Genomic DNA, 24,010 nt, shown 5'->3' with positions numbered 1-24,010 from the left:
CGGTGTCCCCTCTTCAGAGCAGTGGGGCGTCTGAGCGGTCACTCCTGAAAACAGCTTGAGGAGGAGCTTCTTTGAAGCATACGGGCATCTCAGGACTGGCCTGACCAGTTGCTGGACAGCTGTCCCACCTCCGTCCTGGCCGGAGAGGCCTCGCGAGGGCAGGTCCCCTGGTGGCCGAGGATCCTGCACTGGAAGCGGTTGCCGGACGCTCTCTGGCTCCCTGACCCGAGGAGACCCGCCCCGGAGGCCAGCGGCTCTGCCCATGGCGTTCTCCGATCTCTTGGAGCAAGTGGGGGGCGAGGGCCTCTTCCAGGCCCTGCAGGTCTTCACGCTCCTCCTCGTCTCCGTCCTCCTGCCGTCCCAGCTGCTCCTGGATAACTTCTCGGCTGCAGTCCCCAGCCACCGCTGCTGGGTCCACGTGCTGGACAACAGCTCTGAGGCCCCCGCGAACCTCACCCCCGAGGCCCTCCTGACGGTCTCCATCCCACTGGGCCCCAACCACAGGCCCCACCAGTGTCGCCGCTTCTGCCAACCGCAGTGGCAGCTCCTGGACCCCAACGCCACGGCCACCAACTGGAGCGAGGCCGCCACGGAGCCGTGTGTGGACGGCTGGGTCTACGACCTCAGCACCTTCACCTCCACCATCGTGGCCGAGGTAAGGGCCTCCCGCCACCGACCCCACAGCTCTCCTCCCTCCGGGCCTCCTGGCGAGGGCCGTGCGCCCGTGACCGGGGAGGTCAGATCGCCTCCGTCACCGATATTCAGTGATACGCCACTCCCTCAATATGCGTTTACTAACTGCTTATGGCGGCCTGGATTCTGATCTGGGGTTAGGTCACAGGATGGACTAGGAGCCTTCAAGGAGCTTACCTTCTCGTAAATTCAGAATCAGTCAACATTTAAAGCAGTAATAACAGTAGGGTGAGCCCTCACCTTGTGTCTTTTAAGTGGCAGGCGCTGTCCCTGGTGCTTTCCCTGTAGTCGCCGTCTTACCACAATTTGATGAGGCGGGTCTTCTTATTGTCCCCATTTAATAAGTGATAAAACAGAAGCACAGAGAGGTTAAATAACTTGCCCAAGGACACATAGCTAAAGTGCACTGGGACCTGATTCAAGCCAGGCACTCAGGGGCCAGCACCTGGGTCTCCATCACTCTCTTGTCCTGCCTCCAGGCTCTTGTCATAAGTGAGCACAAAGGAGAAAAGCAGGTCCAGTTGGTAGGGAAGAGAGAGGCAGGCAGGGAAGGCTTCTTGGAAGAGGTGATATTTAGGATGCGACTTGGACGATGAGAGAAAGAATCGGTCATGTGAAGGTGGGGAGAGAGCCCAGTTGGGACAGAGGTCCTGGTAGGAGCATGGGGGGGGTGTTGAAGGAGCAGAAGGAGGCCCAATGTGTCTGGCACAGAGCGTGAGGGGCGGGGCCACCATGGGGGGGCGGGGCCTAGATGTTCTTTAAGTGCAAAGGAAAGTCATTGGAGGCTTTGGGGCTGGGAAGTGGTGTGATCTGATTTGCATTTTTAAGAGGTCACCTTGCAGGGTGGAGAATGTCCTGGTGGGACAGGGGGTTCCTACTGCAGTTGCCCAGGACAGAGCTGGAAGCTGGGCTCCGGAGAAGGACTGACCCGGGGGGATGTTCAGGCGAGGGATGCCCGGTCCTGGGCAGGAGGCCCTGAAGAAGACACAGTGACACGTGCTCAGGTCTCTCTCTGTTCAGCCTCGTGGCCCCGTGAGAGGAGTGACTGCCTGGCCCCCTTCCGATTGGAAAGCAGGCTGGGCTGGGGGCAGGGACTCACCGAGTTCACCTGCCAGTAACCAGCAGAGTTAGAATTCCAGCCTTGCGGTTTAACCACCACCCACCTCGGCCCATTTGGAGCGGCTGTCACGCTGTTGACTCAAAGCCGACTTGTGTTATGTTTGTGCCACGGGGCTGGCTGTGAGTGGAGAGTTGAGGCCCACTGCCAGCCCATCCCTTCCACCTCTGGCGCCTGGCCCTGGGTATCTGGGGGCCCCATTGTGGGTGGCCGGGCCCCCAGGACCCAAGCTGACCAGGTGTTCCTGGCTGGGAACTCCCGACATGGCCCTCCTGCTGCCACCCTGGCCCCGCTCTTCCACACCCCCTGGGCCAGGCTGTCACGCCTTCCTTCTCTTCCAGTGGGACCTGGTGTGCGACAACCAGGGCCTGAAGCCCCTGGGCCAGTCCATCTTCATGACAGGGGTTCTGGTGGGGTCCTTCTCCTGGGGGCTCCTCTCCTACTGGTGAGTATCTCCTCCCGCCCGGCTCCTTCAAAGCAGAATGAGCATCACGGGGACAGAAGCACAGAAATGCCAAATGAACGTCCATGGTCCCTAAGAGGGGGGGCCTCCTTGGTCGGGGTTCTGGCCGTGAGTCCCAGGTCTCCAGGGGGCAGGGACACCCAAGAACCCGACGTCTGAACCCCAATGCCAGGTTAAGCTGTGCTGTGAGAAATCGCCCTGAACACGTCTGTCCACGGTGCTCTATCCTTCAGCGATCGCACCAGCCTTTATTGAGCACCTACTGTGTACTAGGCTCTGCACAGCCTCTGACCTCAGGGGGCTGACGATCTTCTGGGGAGAAACAGACCCCTCTTTCTTTTAACTCCAGGTCCATGACGTGCTATGAAACAGAAACGCTCTCCCCGTCCTCCCCTTCCTCCCCCTTGAACCCCCCCAGAGGTGGAGTGTCCAGAACCTAGTCCAGAACCTTCTCTGCTCCCTCTCCACCCTCCCTCTGCAGGAGGCACTGCTGTCCAGTGCTGATAACATCTCCATCACGCCCCCTCCTCTCGTAAACCCACCTGCCTACTTGGAGTTGCCATTTGGGTCTCCTCACACTGACCACGGCTCGTCCTCCAGCCCCGCCCCCCAGCCCAGCCTCCTCTCTCCTCCTCCACGCTGTCCCCTTAGCCGAGCCACCACCCCCCCAGGCCTCCCCGCTAGTCTCCTGCCTCCACTCGGCCATGGCCGAGCTGCTGCAGCTCTCAGAGTGACTTTGCAAAGACATGTATGTGGATCAGGTCAATGCCTGGCCTGAGGTCCCCTGGGGCCCTGCCACCCCCACTCATCCCCGCCCACCCCTGCCTGGCACTTGGCTTCTCCCCTGAAGCCACACTGGCCCCTCCTGGAGCTTGGCCGCAGAGCTCCGTGGCCGCCATCTTGCCAGGCAGGTTCCACCCGGAGCTGCTTGGTGCCCAGCCCGCATGCCTCAGCTTCAGGCCGCCTCCTCAGAGAGGCCTTCCCGGCCTTGAGCTGGAGACGCCACCCAACCTTGGGCACCGAAGGTCCCACGGCCCCGCCTGCTCGCTCCTGTGCTCACTCGTCCATTGTGTGTCCCCACAAGATGTGGCTCCAAGAAGGCAGGGGCTCTAGTGCGGTCTCCCCGGTGCCCAGTGCCGGGTGCGTAGCACACACTCCATCATTATTTCGTGAATGGATCAATGGCTTCCCGGCTTTCTCCCGGCAATGCAGGCTCCAGGGCTCCAGCCCAGGTCCGCACCCCTGCCTTGCGCGTCCTAGCTTCCTTGAAGACAGGTTGGTTGCTTCTCCGTGCCTCGGTTTCTCCTGGAAGTGGCGACCCTGGCACCTCCCCGTGGGGCTGTTGTGATGGCTAAGCGAGTTGATCACATCCAGAGCGTGGGCCGGGGCCTGGCACGGTGCGGGCTCTTCGTGCTGTGGCTGTCACCATCGTTATTTGTGGGCTTGTATCATCCTGAGCGTGGTGGAGAGCCAGCAGCAGAGAAGGACATGGTCCAGTTTGCACTTTCAGAGGACCAGCGCCGTGCAGCCATCGCTGGTTCCCCGGGGACCGTCCACGCAGGAAGCCAAGTCGCAATCAGCCTATGGGCTGCCCGGTGAGGCTGGGGTCAGGACCGGTGGCAACCTCCAGACCTTGTTCCCAGGGTCCGGGCCAGTGTCCTTGCTCCTGGGCCCTGCTCAGACAGGCAAGGCCAAGGTTTGCCCACGTCTCTCCCGTCCGACCAGCACACACTTTAGCTAAGTGCAGACAGTGGTTCAGGCTAAGCTGGCCTCGGGGCGGCAGCGCACAGGGAGTGTGTGCTGAGGGCCCCGCGTGCGTTGCCTCCTGGGACCTCCCGGCGCTGTGCACAGTCAGGCGGGCAGCTGGCTGGCTTGCCCAAGGCCACATGCGCTCAGCCTTGGCAACCCTACGAGGCATGTCATTGTGAAGACTCCCATTTTACAGAGGGGGAAACTGTGGCTCAGAGACATTGGGTCATGTGCCCAAGGTCACCCAGGAAGGGCAGAGCTAGACTCAAGCCCAGGTATCTGATGCCAAAGCCGTTCTTGAGCATGTGGTTATGCTGCCCCCCGAGAGCAAGGCGTCCCCCATCTTTATAACAAACGCACTGGGAACGTGCTCCTAGGCGTTCTGGGAAGGAGGTGCTGCCTGCACTGGGATGGGGCACAATGCTGGGCTCCAGCCATACCCCAAGCTTTCTAGAACTTTCCGATGGCGAGCACCTGCCCCCATGCCCACGTCCCCAGGGCCCCTCTCCAGGCCCCCACCGTGTCGTCTCCTGGAACAGGTTGGGGCGGAAGCCGATCTTCCGCTGGTGCAGTCTGCAGATGGCCGTGGCCAGCACCAGTACCATCTTTGCCCCCAATTTCCTCGTCTACTGTGGCCTCCGATTTCTGAGTGCTTTGGGGTTGGCCGGCATCATCCTGACCTCAGTGACACTCAGTGAGTCCTTCTCTCAGCTGCTCCTGCCACGGGTGTGTGGGGAGGACGGAGCCCGAGGCTGCCGCAGGGGCCCTCACCTGCGTGCGTCTGCATCACCTTTCAGTGGTGGAGTGGACCACTACGCGCAGGAGAGCTCTCACCATGACAATGCTGGGGTGCACCTACAGCTTGGGCCAGGTGGCCCTGGGTGGCCTGGCCTTCTTCCTGCGGGACTGGCGAACCCTCCATCTGGTCGTGTCGACACCCGTCTTTGCCACCTTCCTGATATCCTGGTCGGTACAGTGTGGGGCCTTTTCCCTCGGGGAGAAAATTACTGAATGGGAGGGAGACCCAGGGGGAGAGGGTGCCCTTTACCCCCACCACCCTGGCTGGCCACGGCTCCCAAGATGCTGAGAGCCATGGAAGGGACACATATAAACAGAGCCCTCACTGGGGACAGACATCTTGGGGATTCATAGTTCCAGGGTGCACATTTCAGCCAGATGTCTGAGGTTCCCATCCAGCCCACTGGCCTCTGGGCCTGAGGCTGAGGGCACCATCCCCACCAGCCTTCCTCCTTTCCGTCACTCGCCCGGCCTGCGGGCATCCAAGTCAGTGAGGGCCAGCGTCGCGTATGGAAAGATACCCTTATCACTATTATTATTGGTGCTGCAAACTCCCTGAGGTCCAGAACGACCTGCTTAGGTGGGGACTGGAGGAAGCGATACTGGGAAACACAAGAGAATGTCCCCATAAGTGCTCTCGTGCCCGTGAGTCAGAGTTGAGCAGACCTGGGCCCAGGAAGGTCTGCTGTGGGGTGTAGGTAATAATAAGGACTCATTCATTCATTCCCAAATATTTATTGCACTCCTACCACATGCCAGACATGGTTTTAGGCATGGGGGACACATCGGCAAATGAAACAGACCAAAAGCCACTGACCACATGGAGTTTTATTGTATCAGCAGGAGGAAGACATCGAATAATTATACATATTAGGCCACCCAGGCACACATTGGATGCATCCCAGGTGCTGTTGGTAACACCAGATGCATATTAACACTTCTAATGAGGAAGATGGTATCATTACCACCATTTTCAGTTAAGGGACTGAGGCCCAGAGAGGTTTAGTGACTTGCCCAAGAGCATACAGCTGGTGAGCACCAGAGGTGGGATTTGAGCCCAGGCAGGCTGGCTCTTTTAACCACTATGAGAAACTACCTCTGGAACTTCTTCTTAGCTTCTCTGCAGACAGGGCTGAGCTCCTGTGGGCCGGGAAAATTCTGTCCCTTTCACCAGGGAGACGCTTCTCTGCCCATCTGCTCTGAGGCTGGGAAGAAGCAGACTACTTTTATAAAATCATTTGGTTCTGGCTGGGGATGTTTTAGAAAACGTTGAGCATGATGTGAGGTTTTTGGCATAGAAATGGCCCCAGAATCGCTCCATGTCCAGGCAGCCTGTATGCTGGCCACAGGAGAGGCTCGGTGGGCAGCCAGGAACAGCCAGGAAGCCAGATGGGGTTGCACGGGGGCAGCGGGGGAAGAGAGTGGCCAGGCGTCAGGACTCATCTTTGTTCTGAAATCGTGAGGGACTGCCAGTCTCCCAGCCTGGCACTAGCAGTGCAGAGGGAGAAGCAGCTGCCTTCTCCTCACTCCCATTGCAGCTGGAGGGTCTGCTGCCCCCACCCCTGCCCCTGACCTGGGGGGAGTGCCCGGAACGCACGAGGAGAGCAAGGACCCAGCCAAGCACCTACTTCTTTAACAGGTGGCTGCCAGAGTCTGCCCGATGGCTGATTATTACAGGCAAACCAAACCAAGCACTTCAGGAACTCAAAAAGGTGGCCAGGATAAATGGCCACACGGAAGCCAAAAAGACACTGAGCATAGAGGTGAGATGCTACTGTTTATGACCCAGAGTATGGGACCAGGAAAGGACATCTACTGATGTATTATCAGTGTTATCACCAACTGCACCACTATCCACTTCACCACCACCTGCATCACCACCAGCATCATCACCATCTCTATCATCACCATCACCATCATCACCATCTCTATCATCACCACCACCATCATTGCCACCATCACTGCCACCATCACCACCACCATCATCACCATCTCTATCATCACCACCAACATCATTGCCACCATCACTGCCACCATCACCACCACCATCATCACCATCTCTATCATCACCACCAACATCATTGCCACCACCACTGCCACCATCACCACCAGCATCATCACCATCTCTATCATCACCACCAACATCATTGCCACCATCACCACCACCATCATCACCACCATCACCACCACCATCACCATCTCTATCATCACCACCAACATCATCACCATCTCTATCATCACCACCACCATCATTGCCACCATCACTGCCACCATCACCACCACCATCATCACCACCATCACCACCATCTCTATCATCACCACCACCATCATCACCATCTCTATCATCACCACCACCATCATTGCCACCATCACTGCCACCATCACCACCACCATCATCACCATCTCTATCATCACCACCAACATCATTGCCACCATCACCACCACCATCATCACCACCATCACCACCACCATCACCATCTCTATCATCACCACCAACATCATTGCCACCATCACTGCCACCGTCACCACCACCATCATCACCACCACCATCATCACCATCTCTATCATCACCACCACCATCATCACCATCTCTATCATCACCACCACCATCATTGTCATCATCACCGCCACCATCATCATCACCATCTCCACCACCCTCATCACTTCCATCACCACCACCATCACCATCTCTATCATCACCACCACCGTCGTTGCCACCATCACCGCCACCATCATCATCACCATCTCCACCACCCTCATCACTTCCATCACCACCACCATCACCATCTCTATCATCACCACCACCGTCGTTGCCACCATCACCACCACCACCATCACCACCCTCTCCACCACCATCATCACTACCATCGCCATCTCTATCATCATCACTACCACCATCATCACCATCCTCATCACCACCGTCCTCATCCCCCTTCTTCACCACCATCATCATCATCACTACCACCATCACCACCATATTTACCATCATCATCACGATCATCATCACCATCCTCATCACCACCATCATTATCATCATCACTACCACCATCACCACCATCATCACCACCACCGCTGTCACTGTCATCATCACTACCACCATCATCACCATTCTCATCACCACCATCATCACTACTATCTCTACCACATCATCACTGCCACCATTCTCATCACCACCATCATTATCACCACCATCAACACCATTACCACCTCTACTGTGCCTACCATCACCACCACTATCATCATTTCTACACAACACCACTACTATCACTACCACCAATAATAACAATACCACTAATATCAACAGCATTACAATTATCCACACACCCACCATCACCTTCACCACCTTCACCACCACCATCACCTCTACCAGCAGCATCACCACAATTGTCTTCATCTTCATCACCACCAGCATCACTAATACCATCACTAACATCACCATCAGCATCTCTACAAAACACCATCAACACCACCACCGTTGCTCTCACCATCACCTTCACCACCATCACCACCGTCATTACCATCATGATCACCACCATCACCATCAACATCACCAATAACAACAATCCAGCTATTATCAATAACAACAACAACCCCACATCACCACCTCTGTTATCCACTACCTTAATCCACAGATATTGTACACACTCCTCACGGGGGTTCTCAATGTATTTGGGGAAGCAGGATGTGCTTATCTGAATGCAGGTATTTTGAGGCAGTAGGTGTGGGAGGTTGTGCGGCCAGAGACTAGAGGACACAGTGCTCCCTGGGGGCAGGAGGATCAGGGAAGTCTTCCAGGAGGAGGCAAGCTACAGCTGAGCTGAGCACAGGGCAGGCAGGGCCCAGAGGTGCAGGAGGAGACTGGATGGGCACTTGGGGAGCAGTGAGGGGCCAGTGTGGCTGGAGTGGGTGTGCCCTGATGCCGGCCATGAGGAATGAGGAGGGATGGTGGGGCTCTGTGTGGTAACCGCCAAGAACATCCTGCAGCCCACAGCTCAGGGGGCCAAAGCTGGACACAAGACCTGCTCCCTGGCTCAGAGGAGGTGGGCCAGGTCTGCAGAAGAGAGCTCAGCCAGGGGGCCGTCTCTGCCCCCAGCCCTAGGGCTCTCCAGTCTCCAGAAGCCAAGGCCAGGCTCCCCCATCACTCTGGCCACCTGGGCACCATTCCCTGGCATGAGGCTGGGGCAGGGCTACCACCCCAACCCTCACTGTGCCCCCTTTCTCCCCGAGGTGCTGATGTCCAGCATGGAGGAGGAAATGGCCTCTGTGAAGGCCCACCAGTCGGTCCTGGATCTGTTCCGCGTGCCTGTGCTCCGCTGGAGAAGCTTGAGTCTATTCATGGTGGAGTAAGCCATCCTCATGATCACTCCCCGAGACCAGGCTGGGGTGGGGGGTGGTGTCCAGGGAGAAAACAGTCCCTACAGGCCTCATGGGGTGCATTTCTGGTCGGGACAGACAGCAACCCAAGGAGGCAGGAGTCCTGGCAGGCGGGCAAGAGGGAGTCTGTTCAGATGTGGTCTGGGGGCTGGCTCGTGCAGGAAGCCAGCTGGAGGGCAGGCCAGGGTCAGGCTGAAGCCCAGGGCAGGGGCAGAGCCCACAGCCCTAGAGCCAAGGGAGAGGGTTGGGCTCACTCTAACAGCCACACTCCTAGAGGGCTGACCGCGTGCCAGCCACCCACTTACCCTCTGAGCAACCCCGCGAGATAAGTTCATCTACACCCCCATTTTACAGATGGTGAAAGCGGGGCCCAGAGGGGCAAGTATCTTGCCCAGGACGACAGAGCAGGCACTTGACCCAGGCTGAGCCACCTCCTTGCCCAGCTCTGTCACCGCCAGGCCCCACACTGAGTGTGGACTCGCCAGGAAGCCCTGTCTTGGCACCCAAGGGCACATAGGACCAGGAAAAGGCCCCTTAAGACAAGTGCAGTTAAAGTGGCTTCTAGAAGAATGTATTAAAAAGTGAGGGTAGGGGGGGCCGTCCCGGTGGCGCAAGCGGTTAGGTGCGCGCGCTCCGCTGCGGTGGCCCGGGGTTCGCTGGTTCAGATCCCGGGCGCGCACCAACGCACTGCTTGGTAAGCCATGCTGTGGCGGCGTCCCATGTAGAGTGGAGGAAGATGGGCACCGATGTTAGCCCAGGGCCGTCTTCCTCAGCAAAAACAAGAGGAGGATTGGCAGATGTTAGCTCAGGGCTGATCTCCTCACAAAAAAAAAAAAAAAAAAAAAAAGTGAGGGTCGGGCCGGCCCCGTGGCTTAGCAGTTAAGTGTGCCCACTCTGCTACTGGCGGCCCGGGTTCGGATCCCGGGCGCGCACTGACGCACCGCTTCTCCGGCCATGCTGAGGCTGCGTCCCACATACAGCAACTAGAAGGATGTGCAACTATGACGTACAACTATCTACTGGGGCTTTGGGGAAAAAAAAGGAAGAGGATTGGCAATAGATGTTAGCTCAGAGCTGGTCTTCCTCAGCAAAAAGAGGAGAATTAGCATGGATGTTAGCTCAGGGCTGATCTCCCTCACAAAAAAAAAAAAAAAAGAAGAAAAAGAAGGGAGGGAAAAAAAAAGTGAGGGTCAAGTTTGACTGGGGCTTGATCTTGAAACAAAACTAAAGATTAGGAAACATTTATTTTAGGCTATATTTAACCACATATGGGTTATAACGGCAACTATTTGCTACATCTTAGAACAAAGAATGGATCAAATGCTTTCTTTGTTTTGTTTTGTTTTTGGCTGAAGTTATTTCTGATAAATTAAGAGTGCCCGGCTGTCCCGGGCCATCTCTTTAAAAACCTTCAAGGCTTCTTCAGTTCTCCCAGGGGCTGCTTGGCGTCCCCTGTTATTCAAATCCCAGGCTGGGGAGCGGCTCACCTGTGGGTTTCTTGTCTTTGACTGTTGACCCAGTTGTTACCAGTGAAGGCTCTAGATCTCCCGTCAGCCGTCAGCCGCTTTGAGCGCGAGCTGTTCTCCCAAGTGGCTTTGACAGACTTTAGGAAACGCTGTGGTTTCTGCAAGAACGGCAGCTTGGCTAGGCGGCTGTGGGCCAGCGGTGTGGGTGTCTATTGGGTGCAGCAATCGGGTGACTCAGGGATGGGTGTCCGGGTGCTGCAGGGTTGGGGACGGACTTGGAAAGTGGTCGAGAGTCATTTCACATCGTGGCCACTTGTGGATCCAAATTTGATCCCCAAACTTTGGAAGTTCAGCTACTGTAAGTTTAGCTACTCAAGAGCCTGCAGCACGGGGTCCCCTGGGAAGCAGACTCTGAGATGGAGGGCAGTGAGCGGGAAGTTCCTTGGAAATGGCTCTCGGGATCATCTCCTGTGGAAGGGGAGGGGAGGGCAGGAGAGGTCAAGGAACAGGAGGGGGCGGGGAGAAGTCGCAGTGATGCAGTCACTACAAGGCTCCAGCCGACCACGGGGACCTGGGAGCTGGGGTGGCCCTTCTGGCCCGTGTAGACCAGCCATGGGATGCTCTCCTCAGTGGAGGGCCTGGGGAAGTAAGATTTTCCATCCTGAAGGGGGGATAGCCCAGTGCCCCCCACTGAGATCCTGTTCTGTTATCAATCCCATCTTTTAAGGCAAAGAAACTGGCATCCAGAGAGGGGCAGAGACTTGCCCAGGTTCATGGCTAGTAGAGCAGGGCCAGGTCCTGGATCCTGGCCGTGGCTGGGCGTCAGAACGGAAAGGCCAGCTGCGCAACCCACTAGGCCCCCATCTGCCCAGAGAAGGTCAATCTTCCGGCTGGTTGGTGACCAGGGCGCCTGAGAGGCAATGCACCCCACACACACACTGAGGCCAATTCCTATGGCCCATAAGCGGAATGGATGAGGCCCCCCCCGTCCTCCCATGTCCTGGGGCAGCCTGACCCCGGGGAGACGCGTCCTGCATTCGATGGGCTTCTCGGGGTCTGGCAGTGACGAGCTCAGGGCTCGCTGTGCTCTCCAGGGACAGCCCTGGCGTGAGGCCATGCGGAGGGGTGCCCTCCCTCTGTGGGGTGGGGACCTGACTTCTGGCTTTGCCCCACAGCTTCGCCTTGATGTTCTCCTATTACGGGCTGGTCCTCGACCTGCAGAACCTGGGGAGTGACGTCTTCCTCCTCCAGGTCCTCTTCGGAGCCGTGGACTTCCTGGGCCGGAGCACCAACACCTTCTTTCTCAGGTTCTTCGGCCGCCGCGTGATCCTGGCCAGCTTCCAGGCCGTGGCCGGCCTGTCCATCCTGGCCAACGTGCTGGTCCCACGAGGTGAGGCCGGGGCAGCACAGAGTGGGGGGGCTGAGCTGCTGACAGCTGGGAGCTCTTGCTTCCCAGCCGACCCCACTGCACTCATCCATCTGCCTCCTTCCCCACCCCTGGCCCCAAGGATGGGCAAGGGCCCCCTGTGCCCAGCTCTGCCCAAGTCCATTACTGTCGCAACATTTGTGGCACCGTCTCAGGAATCTAATTCCCCCAACAAGCCCCATGCCCATTTTCCTGAGGCAACTGAGGTTCCGAGAGGTGCAGCCAGGAGCCCAGGTTCAGATAGCAAGTGGCGAGCCAGGCCTTGGACCAGGCTCAAAGCCTGAGGCTGGAGCTTGCGGTGGCAGGAAGGGCCGGGAAGGCTTCTCAGCTTTAGGTTGAGGCTTTAGGTTGCTGGAAGGGAGGCAGGAAAGGCACCAAGCCAAGTGTGTGGTGTTTTCCTCTCCCTTGTTAAAGAAGCAAGAGGCATTCGTGTGCAGAGAGCTGGGGAGGCTGCCGAGGGCCCTTGTCTTACTCTTTTCTTTCTGAATGAGGCTGTAACGCTCTGGAAATCCTCCCCATGTCTCCTTTTATTGCTCAAGGCGGGAGGCTGGGGGAGGGGCAGGGACATGGGTCCTGCGATGGCAGCAAAGCCAGGTGGTCGGCAGAGGGACAGCCAGCAGCCTGGAGAGGCTGAGTGAGGATGGAGGGCCAGCTGTGAGCCCAAAGTCTGAGCAAGATGCAGCGCTCTGAGAAAAATGTCCAAGACAAGCACTGGACAGTTTATAAGTCTCTTCATAACTACAAGTGGGAAGGGGAAACTGAGGCCCAGGCTTATGACTAGAGTGTGACCTGGACCTCGGCTTCCTGGCTAGGGCCCTGCCATCCACTCGCTGGCTCCCTGGGAAAGCCAGGCTTCCCCATGGGGAGGCTGAGGGGCAGTGAGAAGGCTTCTGGGTACCTGGGCACCACAGGGCCCCCCTGTGGGGCAGGGCTCAGCGTGACCCTCTCCTGCATGAGCAGAAGCACCCTCAGGACGCAAGAAGCCCAGGCACAGCCACACTGTAGGGCGCAGGCCCCAAGTGCCACCCTCAGCTGCCCCATGCTCACCCATCTCAGACCTGGCTGGGTTCTGGCCCTGCCTCCGACCCCCAGCCCACCTACTGTGATGTCACCCCGTGCCACAGGCCCTGGGCAGCCTGGTACCGAGTCAGCACTGCCCAGGACCCGGGTTCAGCCCAAGGAAGCTGTGTGGGCCAACTCAGCTCCTTCACCCTCTGGAGACCCTCGTGTGCTGACCCCACTGTCACCCTTTCCTCTGCCCAGATTTGCAGACCCTGCGTGTGGTCTTCGCCGTGCTGGGAAAGGGATGTTTTGGCGTAAGCTTAACGTGCTTCACCGTCTACAATCCTGAGCTCTTCCCAACTCCGCTGCGGTAGGCTGGGCTGTAGGCTGCACCCGGGGGGCGGGGGGGTGGCTGCCTTCTCGCCCACCCCTAGGAGGGCTAGTGGGGAGGGCAAAGATGGAGACACAGCAGAGGGCAAGGGGGTCCCAGCGCTGACAGGGAATTGAGCAGCTGGCCCCAGCTGCCTTCTGCTAAAAGCACATCCTCAGTCAAGGCCTCTCCTGGAGCCCAGACTCAGAAGGCAATGGTACAGAGGCCCTCAGCGGGCCTCTAGGCCTGTTTTGAGACACAGAACACTCTGTTCAGGAGAAATCTTATCAGAACTCTGGTAAGGAGACCAAGAGCTGTCCTGGTACAGTGGGGCTCCCCCATAGTTGCTCCTCATTGCCCCGTCCCAAGAGGCTCCCAAGAGAGCCCCAAGTCACCTCCTCAGAACCCAAGGGCTCCATGGGACACAGAGGGAAAATCAGTGGTCTTGAGTTAGACCACCCCCACATCAGACAGTTGCGTAAGCTGAGGCTCAGGGTGGCAAAGAGCTTACTCGGGAGAAGGATAGGACTGGACCCCAGGTCCCCAGAGGCCTAGCCCAGTGCTCTTTCCCTCACTCATGGTGCTCATTCACTCACTCACTCACTCATTCACTTTTTCTTTTTTTGGACACACATTTATTGATTTTGTTGATATTATATAGAAAGCTTGAGCTGGGAGCTCAGTGGCCTAGCAGGAGCCCTGAGACTAGCCCCCAAATTACCTGGACCAGGGAGAATGGGGTGGGCCCTAGAGAGTTCCCATGAAGGACTCTCTATGTTCTCAGGAAGCTGAGGCCCCCTCTGGATGGGAAAATCCAGGTGGACTCCCTGGGGGTGGTGGCATTAGGGGAAACCTTGAGGAGGACAGCTCCTGCAGCCCAACTTTCCCTCCCCTGCATCCCCTGGCCCCGCCAAACAGCCCCTCCTCTGATAAAACCCCCCCTCCAATGTGGCAGCTATGACAAGGGTCCGGGCCCTTCCCTCTGCCCACAGGATGACAGCAAATGGCTTCCTGCAGTCAGCAGGTCGGCTGGGGGCTGTGGTTGGCCCCCTGATCATGATGACCCGCCAGGCCCTGCCCCTGCTGCCCCCCATCTCCTACGGTGTTATCCCCATCGTTTCCAGCCTCATCGTGCTCTTTCTCCCAGAGACCCGGGGCCTTCCACTCCCTGACACCATCCAGGACCTGGAGAGCCAGTGAGTGACCCACAGCCACTCTGGGAGTGGGACTGGGCTTCCAGGATATAGATGGGCAGGGCTGTAGATGTTGTGGTAGGTCCATCCACAGCCCTGGGACAGGAGAGGTCAAGGGTCAAGGAGACACGCTGGGCAGAGAGGGCAGGAACTGGGCCAGGCTTGTCATCATGATGACACTAGCAGCTAGAGTTTGAGTGCTCACAGCATTCCAATGCCACGCTCAGGGCAGTGCATGTAGGGTATCAAGGCTTGTGATTCTGAAACCATTTAGTTATTGCAACAACACTGCCAGGCAGAGACTATTGCTATCCACATTTACAAGAGGCTCAGAGAGATGAAGTGACATATTCAAGGTCTCACAGGTAGAAGGTGAGTGACCTTAGGCAGGAAAATGTAGCAGTCAAGAGGCTGGCTCTGCAGCCAGATTTCCTGGGACCAAATCGCTACCTCCCTGGACAAGTTACTACCAACCTTACCAAAACTGACGCAAGAAGAGACAGACAGCCTCAACCATCCTAGTTAAATCTTCCCACAAGGAATTCCAGGCCCAGACAGATTAACAGGTGCGTTCTCTCAGACCATCCAGGGTCTGCTTCTCTCACATACGTTCTTAGAGGGAATAGAAACGAGAGAACCTTCCTCAACTTTATTCTATACCAGGAATGACCTCTATGTTCCCACTCTGTCATTTTTGACACGGATATAAAAGGATAAAGCACAAAAAACAAACAAACAAACAAAAACCTAGCCTAGCTCAAAGAGTTGTTTTCAGGTGTGAGGATTATATTTCAGCACCAAGGACAGAGCCTGGCCCACAGCACGCGCTCCCTGAGTGTGGCTGCTGCGGTATCCTAGGTGAGCGTGTTCGGGGCGGACCCAAGGTCATGATAATAGCAATAATAACAGCGGGTGCTGAGTGAGCCCTTATTGTTTTAATATAGCATTTTATTTAACTCTTACAACAACCCCACAAGGTGCTGTTATGTCCAATTTCATTGTCAAGGCAATGGAGACATGGAGAGATTATGTAACTTGCCTAAGGACACCCAGCTGAGAAGTAGGGAAGCTGGGACTTATTTATTCTTTCGCTTAATCCGTTTTTGTTGTGTACCCACTATGTTTCAGGCACTGTCCTATACTTTGTGTACACAGCAGTAAATGAAACCCTATTTTCGTAGAGTTTACACTCCCACAGGACTTGACTCCCGGTTCTGCCCTCCACGCCCCAAATTGTGGCCATTTTGCCACACATCACTGCTCTCTCTTTTGATTATTCTAGGAGATCAGCAGCAGCCAGGGGCAAGCGGCCAGAGGAGATCATCAGAGAAAGCACCTTGTTCTAGAAATACCGCCTGTGTGGAGCCCCTTTGGCTAAAGATTGCAATGGAGGGAGCTGCCTCTTCTCCAATCAAAGGGTGGAAGTGATCTGGGCAGCCTTGAGAGTTTAGTGTGTAAGGGGCCAGGCAGCCGTGGCTGAGTGGGCAGTGTGGCCGTCTGCTGTTCTCCCTGCCCTGATCAGACTCTCCACCCGCCTCAACCCTACAGGAGCCCACAGCAGACGGCCATGCCCAGCCTGGCTGCCCTCCGGTCCACCTCATTAACAAGATGGGTCCTCTTCCTTCCCTGCCAGGCTCACATCTTCAACCCTGCACTCAGCCAGCCCCCCAACTCACTTCACAGAACCTGATGCTGCGGGCTTCTTACTTCTGAGCTCCCAGAGTGGATCATAGGACAGAAAGGGCAGGGCCCAGACAGACCTAGGTTCCAATCTCTTCCCCACCACTGATAGAGTCCTCATCTGTAAAATGAGAATGATCGTGAAACCTACCTCCCGTGGTGGATGATAGGGTTAATGGACCTTGGCACAGCCCAGAGTCCAACACATAGAACCAGCTAACAGAGCTGCCAGGTACAGGTGTCCAAGTTGTGCACTGCCCCAAGGCACCAGCTAAGGAGGCATGTGGGGGCTGGAATCCAGCCCAGGCTACACTGGCCCAACCACTTACCCTAACAGGAGCTGTGTGCACTCCAAGAAAGGGATTGTTTGAATTGTCTCCTATCTACCCTGTTGCTGAGGGAGGGCTTCCCACCCTGTGGTTGTAGGGATGGCCCGACACTGCACAGATGAGAGGTACTGCAGTTTATTAATCACAGCCCGAGGGAAGATGACATTGCACACCATGCAGGGTCACATGGGGGTTGCTCTCAGGAACAGAGTGACCCACCAGGAGCTGTAAGAGGCAGGTTTAGAGTATCAAGAGGGTGGGGTGGCTCCTAGTCCCCCCAGGAGGATGTGACTGGCTTGTTTGACTAATTCTGAAGATTGGCAGGAAAATGAAACCCACTGCTTGGGAGAACAGGAACTGTACCTGGTCCCTTTGATGGGAAGTGTTGTCTGGCGAGGGGACCTTATCCACAGAATAGGGAGGGAAACTTGCAGTCAGGCCATTTGAGACCCTCTCGGTTTCACCAGATATCAAGGCAGCATGTAATACTGGGCCTTGATTTTAGGCCTTACACCTCAGGGGCACCCTCTTGTTGATTGTCTATCTCAAGGGGTCACCTTTTCCTAATTCATGCAAAGACCCTCCCTGTGCTAGCAACAGCCCAGGCTATTAAAACTGTGGGGTTGTTGAGGCTGACCACCTATTTTAGAGGTGAGGAAACTAAAGCCCAGAGAGATGCAGCAACATGCTCAGAGTCACACAGCTGAACCCCGGCCTGACTTCAGTCCAGGGCTCTTTCCAGAGGACCAGGCTCCTCGCCATCACCTACAGCCCTCTCTGCTCTGATGTGTGCAGCCCTGTCAAAGAGTTACACCCTTCCCTGGAGGTCCAGACCCTTTAGACAACTGCCCACTCTCCTTGGACGACTCAGGGAAACCTCAAGCTCCAGGTTCCCCATCCCAGACATCCCAGTTCCCCTCTCTCACACCCGATGCACACCAGACCGTCAACAGAATTTAAATCAGAACCCTCCGGTGGCTCACCATAAAGATCATGCTTTCCCCACCAACAGGACCCTATGGGTCCCCAGCCTTACTTCACTTGTAATAAATTTAAAAGGATTCAAACCACATGAAGTATGTTCTTGAATCATCATGGAATTAAATTAGAAATCAGTAACAGAGAGCTATCTAGAAAATCCTTTGGACGAAACAGCACACTTCTAAATCACCCATGGGTCAAAGAAGAAATCACACAAAAATTTAGAAAATATTTGGAACTAGATGAAAAAAAATTTTAATGACATATCAAAATTTATGAGATGAAGCTAAAGCAATCACTAGAGGGAAGTTTATGTCATTAAATGCTTACATTTGAAAGGAAGAGAGTCTCCAATCAAATGCCTCAGCTTAAGAAAGTAGAAAAAGAAGAGATAATTAAACCTAAAGTAAGTAGAAGAAAGGAAATAATAAACAGCAGAAATCAGAGGAATAGAAAATGATCAAGAAAATCAGTGAAACCTGAAGCTGGTTCTTTGAGAAGATCAATAAAATGCATAAACCTCTATCCATACTGATCAGGAAAAAAGGAAAAGACACACATTACCAACAATCAGGAATGAAAAAGGAAGCATCACTACAAATCCTACAGAACTTAAAATGATAAGGGAATGTTATGAGCAATATTTTACCAATAAATTTGACAATTTAGATGAAATTAACAAGTTTCTTAAAGGATGTAAACTACCACAGCTCACTAAAAAGAAGTATATAACATTATTAGTTCTGTATCTATTAAAGAAATTGAATTTATGATTTAAAACCTTCCCCTAGAAAAAACTCCAAGCCTAGATGGCTCCATCTACATGGCTGGTTAATTCTGCCAAACATTTAAGCAAGAAATAATACCAATTGTATACAAAATATTCCATAAAATTGAAAAAGACATAACACTTCCCAGCTCATTTGATGATGCCAGCATTACCCTGATACCAAAATCATAAAAAGACATTACAAGAAAACTATGTCAATATCTGTTACAAACATAGACACAAAAATTCTTAACAAACATTTAGAAAATAAATCCAATGATAACTTAAAAAGGGTAATACATCATGACAAAGTGAAGTTTATTGCAGGAATACAAAGTTGGTTTACCATTCAAAAATCAAGGTAAAAAAAATTGGTTGTTAACAAACCATATGATCATCTCAATAGATACAGAAACAGCATTTGACAAAATTCAACATTGATTCTGATAAATGACATTCAGCAAACTAGGAATATGAGGGAATTTTTTTTTTTAAGATTTTATTTATTTATTTTTCCCCCAAAGCCCCAGTAGATAGTTGTCTGTCATAGCTGCACATCCTTCTAGTTGCTGTATGTGGGACGTGGCCTCAGCATGGCCGGAGGAGCAGTGTGTCGGTGCGCACCCGGGGTCTGAACCCGGGCCACCGGCAGCAGAGCGCGAGCACTTAACCGCTAAGCCACGGGGCCGGCCCGGAATATGAGGGAATTTGCTTAACATGATAAAGGGCATCTATGAAAAACCTAGAGGTGACATCACACTTAATGGTGAAAGACTGAATACTCTCCCATTAAAATCAGGAATGAGTCTAGGATGTTCCCTCTCACCACTTCTATTCAACATTGGTCCTAGTCAATGTGATAAGGCAAGAAAAAATAAATAAAAGGCATACAGATTGGAAAGGAAGACAAAACTGTCTTTATTTGCAGACATAATTGTAGAAAATCCTAAGAAATTTACAAAAATGTTACTAGAACTAACAAATAAGTTTAGCCGGGTTGCAGGATACAAGGTCAATATACAAAAACTTGTTGTATTTCTGTATACTAGTAACAATCAGAAATTGAATGTTTTAGCCCAATACCATTTCACAACAGCATGGAAAAAATGTGATACCTAGGGATAAATTCAACAAAAGAACGGCAAGACCAGGACACTGAAAACTACAAATCATTGCTGAAAGGAGCTAAAGAAGACCTAAATAATTGGAGAGATACACCATATTCATGGATTGGAAGACTCTAATTATCAAGATGGCAATTCTCCACAAATTAATCTGTAGATTCAATGCAATCCCAGCCAAACGCCAGCAGGTTTTTTGGTCTAAATTGACAAGCTCATCCTAAAGTTTATATGAAAATACAAAGGACCTGCAACAGCCAAATCAATCGTGAATAAGAAGATCAAAGTTGGACAAATTTTGTTTGATATAATAGAATCGAGAGTTCAGAAATTGAGCCATGCATATATGGTTAATTGATTTTCAACCAAGGTCCCAAATCAGTTAAACGGGGAAAGGGTAATCTTTTCAGCAAATGATGCTGGAACAATTGGCTAGCATATAAGAGAACAAAGAAAGAAAGAAGGAAGGAAAGATGGAAAGAAGGAAGGAAGGATGGATGGAAAGAAGGAAGGAAGGAAGGAAAGAAGAAAGGCAGAGGAGGGAAGGAAAAGAAATTCAACCCTAATTCATACCGCAAATAAAAGTTAACTTTAACTGTATCATTGACCTAAACATAAGAGCTAAAGTTATAAAACTTTTAGGAGAAAATCTTAGCAACCTTGCATTTGTCAAAGATTTCTTAAATAGGACACAAAAATATGAACTATAAAAGAAAGAAATGATATGTTGGACTTCATGAAATCTAAAAGCATTTGCTTTCCAAAAGACACTGGTACAAAAATGAAAAGGCAAGCCACAAACCTGGAGAATATATTTGAAAACTCTATATCTGACAAAGGACTTCTATCTAGAAAATATAGGGAACATTTTGAACTCAACAATAAAAAAGATAATCCAATTTTGAAACAGGCAAAAGATTTGAACAGATGCTTCACCAAAGAGGGTATGTGGATGACAAATAAGCACAGGGAAAGATAATCAAGAACATTAGGAAGATGCTGATTAAAACCACAGCAAAATGCCACCACGCATCCACTAAAATGGCAAAAATTCAAAAGACCAAGTGTTGGCAAGAATGTGGAGCAAATGTGGGAGTGTAAAATGCTACAACCACTTTGGAAAACAGTGTGGCAGTCTCTTAAAAATTTACCCATATGCCAGCCATACGACCCGGCCATTCTATTTCTAAGTATTTACCAACAGACATGGGAGCATACGCTCCTACAAAGACTCGCACATGAATGTTCATAGCGGCCTCATTTGCAACTGACAAAACCTGGAAAAAACCCAAATGTCAATCAACAGATGGGTAGATAAATAAATTTTGGTATCCCTATACAAGGAATACAGTTAATATAAAATTTATATATTTATATAAAATCCTAGAAAATGCAAACTAATCTATAGCGACAGAAAGCAGATCAGTGGTTGCCTGAGACAGAGGGAGGGAAAGAAGGGGGGATTTTAAAGGTACAGCAGGGATCTTTGGGGGGATGTGTACATTTACTATCTTGACTATGGAGATGGTTTCACAGATGTGTAGACATGTCAAAAACCCATTAAACTGTACATTTAAATTTGTGCAGTCAATTATCCTCAAGAAAACAGCACTCAAATTTAAAGATTATAATCATACTAACACCCATGTACTTAAGAAATAGGGCCTTGCTAGTGCTCGGCAGCCCCCTGTGTGGCCCCCACCCAAGGTAACCACTTTCCTACATTGTCTTGTTTTCCTCGTAAATGTGCCACCTACTTGCACATCCCTCAACAACATGCTGTCTGGTAATACCCACATGGAATTCTGTGGTCTTCTGCCACTTACTTCTTTCAACTCAATACTGAGTTTGAGACACATCCTCGTCGATGATTGTGGCTGTGGTTTGTTCCTTTTCACTCCTTTATATGTTTATTAAACTGGAAAGCCTCCAAGTGGGGAGACAGCTCCCAGCACAGGCCCCGAGGCCGCACGTGCTTGGCAGGAGGCCAGTGCAGCCCAGGGAAGCGAGTGTGGGGGACACGGTGTGCACTGGGGTCACACAAGTGGCAGGGCTGTCCCTGAGGCCTGTGGCCGTAGTGAGGGATGTTGACCCTATTCTAGGTGAGAAGGGGCCATGCAAGGTTTTGAGCAGAGGGCAGATGCGAGCTGACCTGAGTTCTGAGAGAGGCTGGGAGTGGGAATGGAGGATGGGGCTGCAGGACGGGGGCAAGGAGACCCGTTAGGGGCTATCGCGTCTGGGCAAGAGATGAATCAGACTCAGCCAGGGTGCCAGCAGCACCCACGCAGAGAAGAGGTCACCGGGTGGGCGTGGCCTGGAGGAAGAGTCCCTTGGATTTGCTGAAAGGTTGGGAGAGGAATTGAAAGATAGGAAGGCTTCATGAGGTTTGTCTGAATGATTGCCTGGTGGGGATTTACTGGGACAGGTGACATCTTTTCCCAAAGAGGAGAGTGAGGCTTTTGAACTCAAACATTTGCAGAGACCAGGCAGTGGGGAGGACCCGGGGGTGGGGGCGGTGCAGGGCTCAGCCTCTGGGGGACAGTGGCCACTCAGGCCCAGCCACTCTCACCTTGGAGCTTGTGAGCCCAGGGTCACCAAATCTTCCGATGGTTTTTAAGTCAGAGGTCACAATTTTTCTGTGAAATCTCCAAAATATCCGGCGTTGGCTCAACTATTTAGAACACAGCATTTGAGCCACAGCAAATGTGTCTAGAGGAGCCAGGCCACCCTCGTCTTCCAGCCACACCAGGCCAGCAGCCAGCATGAGGACACTGGCCAGAGCTGTCGCCCGGCCTCCAGCACTTCCCAAGACTGGGGACATCTGGGAAGCAGCAGGACCCTTCCCACCCCAGCTGTGATGGGACAGCCCTCCGTGCTGCCTGCTTCATGTCCAGACCTCAACACGGCCCACACTAAAGTCTTGACCTTCCCCCAGACCCTAGGTGACCCCAGCTCCGGTCAATGTTAAAGCCAGAAACTTAAGAGTTGTCCTTGAACCCTCCCTCTCTCACCGCATGTCACCAAGGCCCCCTGCCTCCATCTCCAAAGTGTATCTCCCATCCATCCATGTCTGTCCCCACCACGGCCACCACCCTCGTCCAAGCCATTGTCACCTCCCGCCTGTCACCACAGGAGCTCCTCACTGGTCCCTGCGCACACTCCTGCCCCGCCCCACATACGCACTGCACACTCGCCCACAGCAGCCAGTTACCACGTAGAGTCCACATTGGCTCACGTCACTGACCCCCAAGTGGCTTCCCACCCCACTGTGGGTTCAATCCTAAGTCCTTGCAAGACCCGGGGGCCTGTGCCACCTGGTCTCATCCCACGCCAGCTTCCCCCTCGCTCACTCGGCTCACAGGCTGTGAACTTGGCGCGCCCTTGCCCACGGTGGGGTCCTCACCCATCCTGTTCCCCCGTTGGACTGCTCTGCCCTCAGCACTCGGCTCCTTCCCAGACTGAGCTCTGTCCCTCCCCATCCTGACTGCCAGCTGAGTGACCCTTCCCACCCCTCCCTGTCACCCCCACCCCTTCCTGACTGCCTTCATTACCCTATAGACTCTGTCTTCACAAAGTTAGTGGTTAGGGGCCTGTGGATACCCAGCCCACCCCGCTCCGGCCCCCTCCCATTCCTCACGGGCGGGAACGCTTATGTCATGTTCTCCCCGTGTCCCCAGACCTTTGATCCAGGGCCCAACTCAACATGTCTTTTTAATAATTGTTTGTTGGATGAATGAATGAATGAATGAATGGGAGAGAAGAGAGAATGAAGGGACCAAAGAGAACATTCCCTTGTTCAGCTGTGTTTTCATTTCCTTTTACCTCCACCTGCTGAACGCTCTGTCCTTCCTGAGGGACAGCCTCGAGCACCCCCTAGGTTAGAGTGTGGCCAAGAGTCTCCTGGGACCCCCACCCATCCACAGATACTCTCTTTCCTGTCCCCTCCTCTGGGCACAGACATCGGATGACACTACCTGCCACGCCCCACCCCCCCGTGGCGTCAGGGGAGGCGTCGTGTTCTGTGGGTCCAGGAGGCTACACGCGCCCTCGTAGGGCCCGCCAGAGCCCTCTGTGGGGATGTTTCCAACCAAAATGGAGAGAGAAGATGAGTCCCCTTCTAGGAATGGAGCAGCAAGAATCGACATTTTGGGGCGTTGGCCGCCGTGCTCCCCTCTGTGTGGAGGAAACATATCTGCAGCGAGAATGAAGCCAAGAAAGGAGGAGCAAGGGACAGAGGAAGGACCAGCTCCCAGTGCCCCCACCCCCTCTGAGCTCATGTAAATTGGGGCGCTGTCAGTTCCAACCCAGAGCACCTGCTGATGCCGAAGGGGGCCCTGGCACTGAGGGTGGGGGCGGGGGACCCACGGGAGCCACGCACGTCCGTCAGGCTTAGTAGGGGGGAGACCTGTGGGTGCCGCCTGGGTCCCCGAGGAGGTGCCTAATGGACCTGTGGCTTTTCCAGCCAGTTCCATGCAGCGT

General features: G+C 53.6%; 1 protein-coding gene across 1 annotated transcript; it reads left to right on the top strand.

The window, feature by feature from the left end:
• Positions 1–262: 262 nt before the first annotated feature.
• On the top strand, positions 263–15,997 carry SLC22A11 (solute carrier family 22 member 11). Its single transcript, XM_058527370.1, has 10 exons — positions 263–655; positions 2,152–2,255; positions 4,562–4,716; positions 4,820–4,988; positions 6,460–6,583; positions 9,048–9,163; positions 11,836–12,050; positions 13,350–13,458; positions 14,451–14,654; positions 15,934–15,997. The coding sequence occupies exons 1-10, from the start codon at positions 263–265 to the stop codon at positions 15,995–15,997; spliced, it is 1,653 nt and encodes a 550-aa protein (XP_058383353.1).
• The last annotated feature ends 8,013 nt before the right edge of the window (positions 15,998–24,010 follow it).

This window comes from Diceros bicornis, chromosome 31, assembly GCF_020826845.1.
Source record: "Diceros bicornis minor isolate mBicDic1 chromosome 31, mDicBic1.mat.cur, whole genome shotgun sequence".
Classification (NCBI taxonomy): domain Eukaryota; kingdom Metazoa; phylum Chordata; class Mammalia; order Perissodactyla; family Rhinocerotidae; genus Diceros; species Diceros bicornis.
This window is presented reverse-complemented; position numbering and strand designations above follow the sequence as displayed.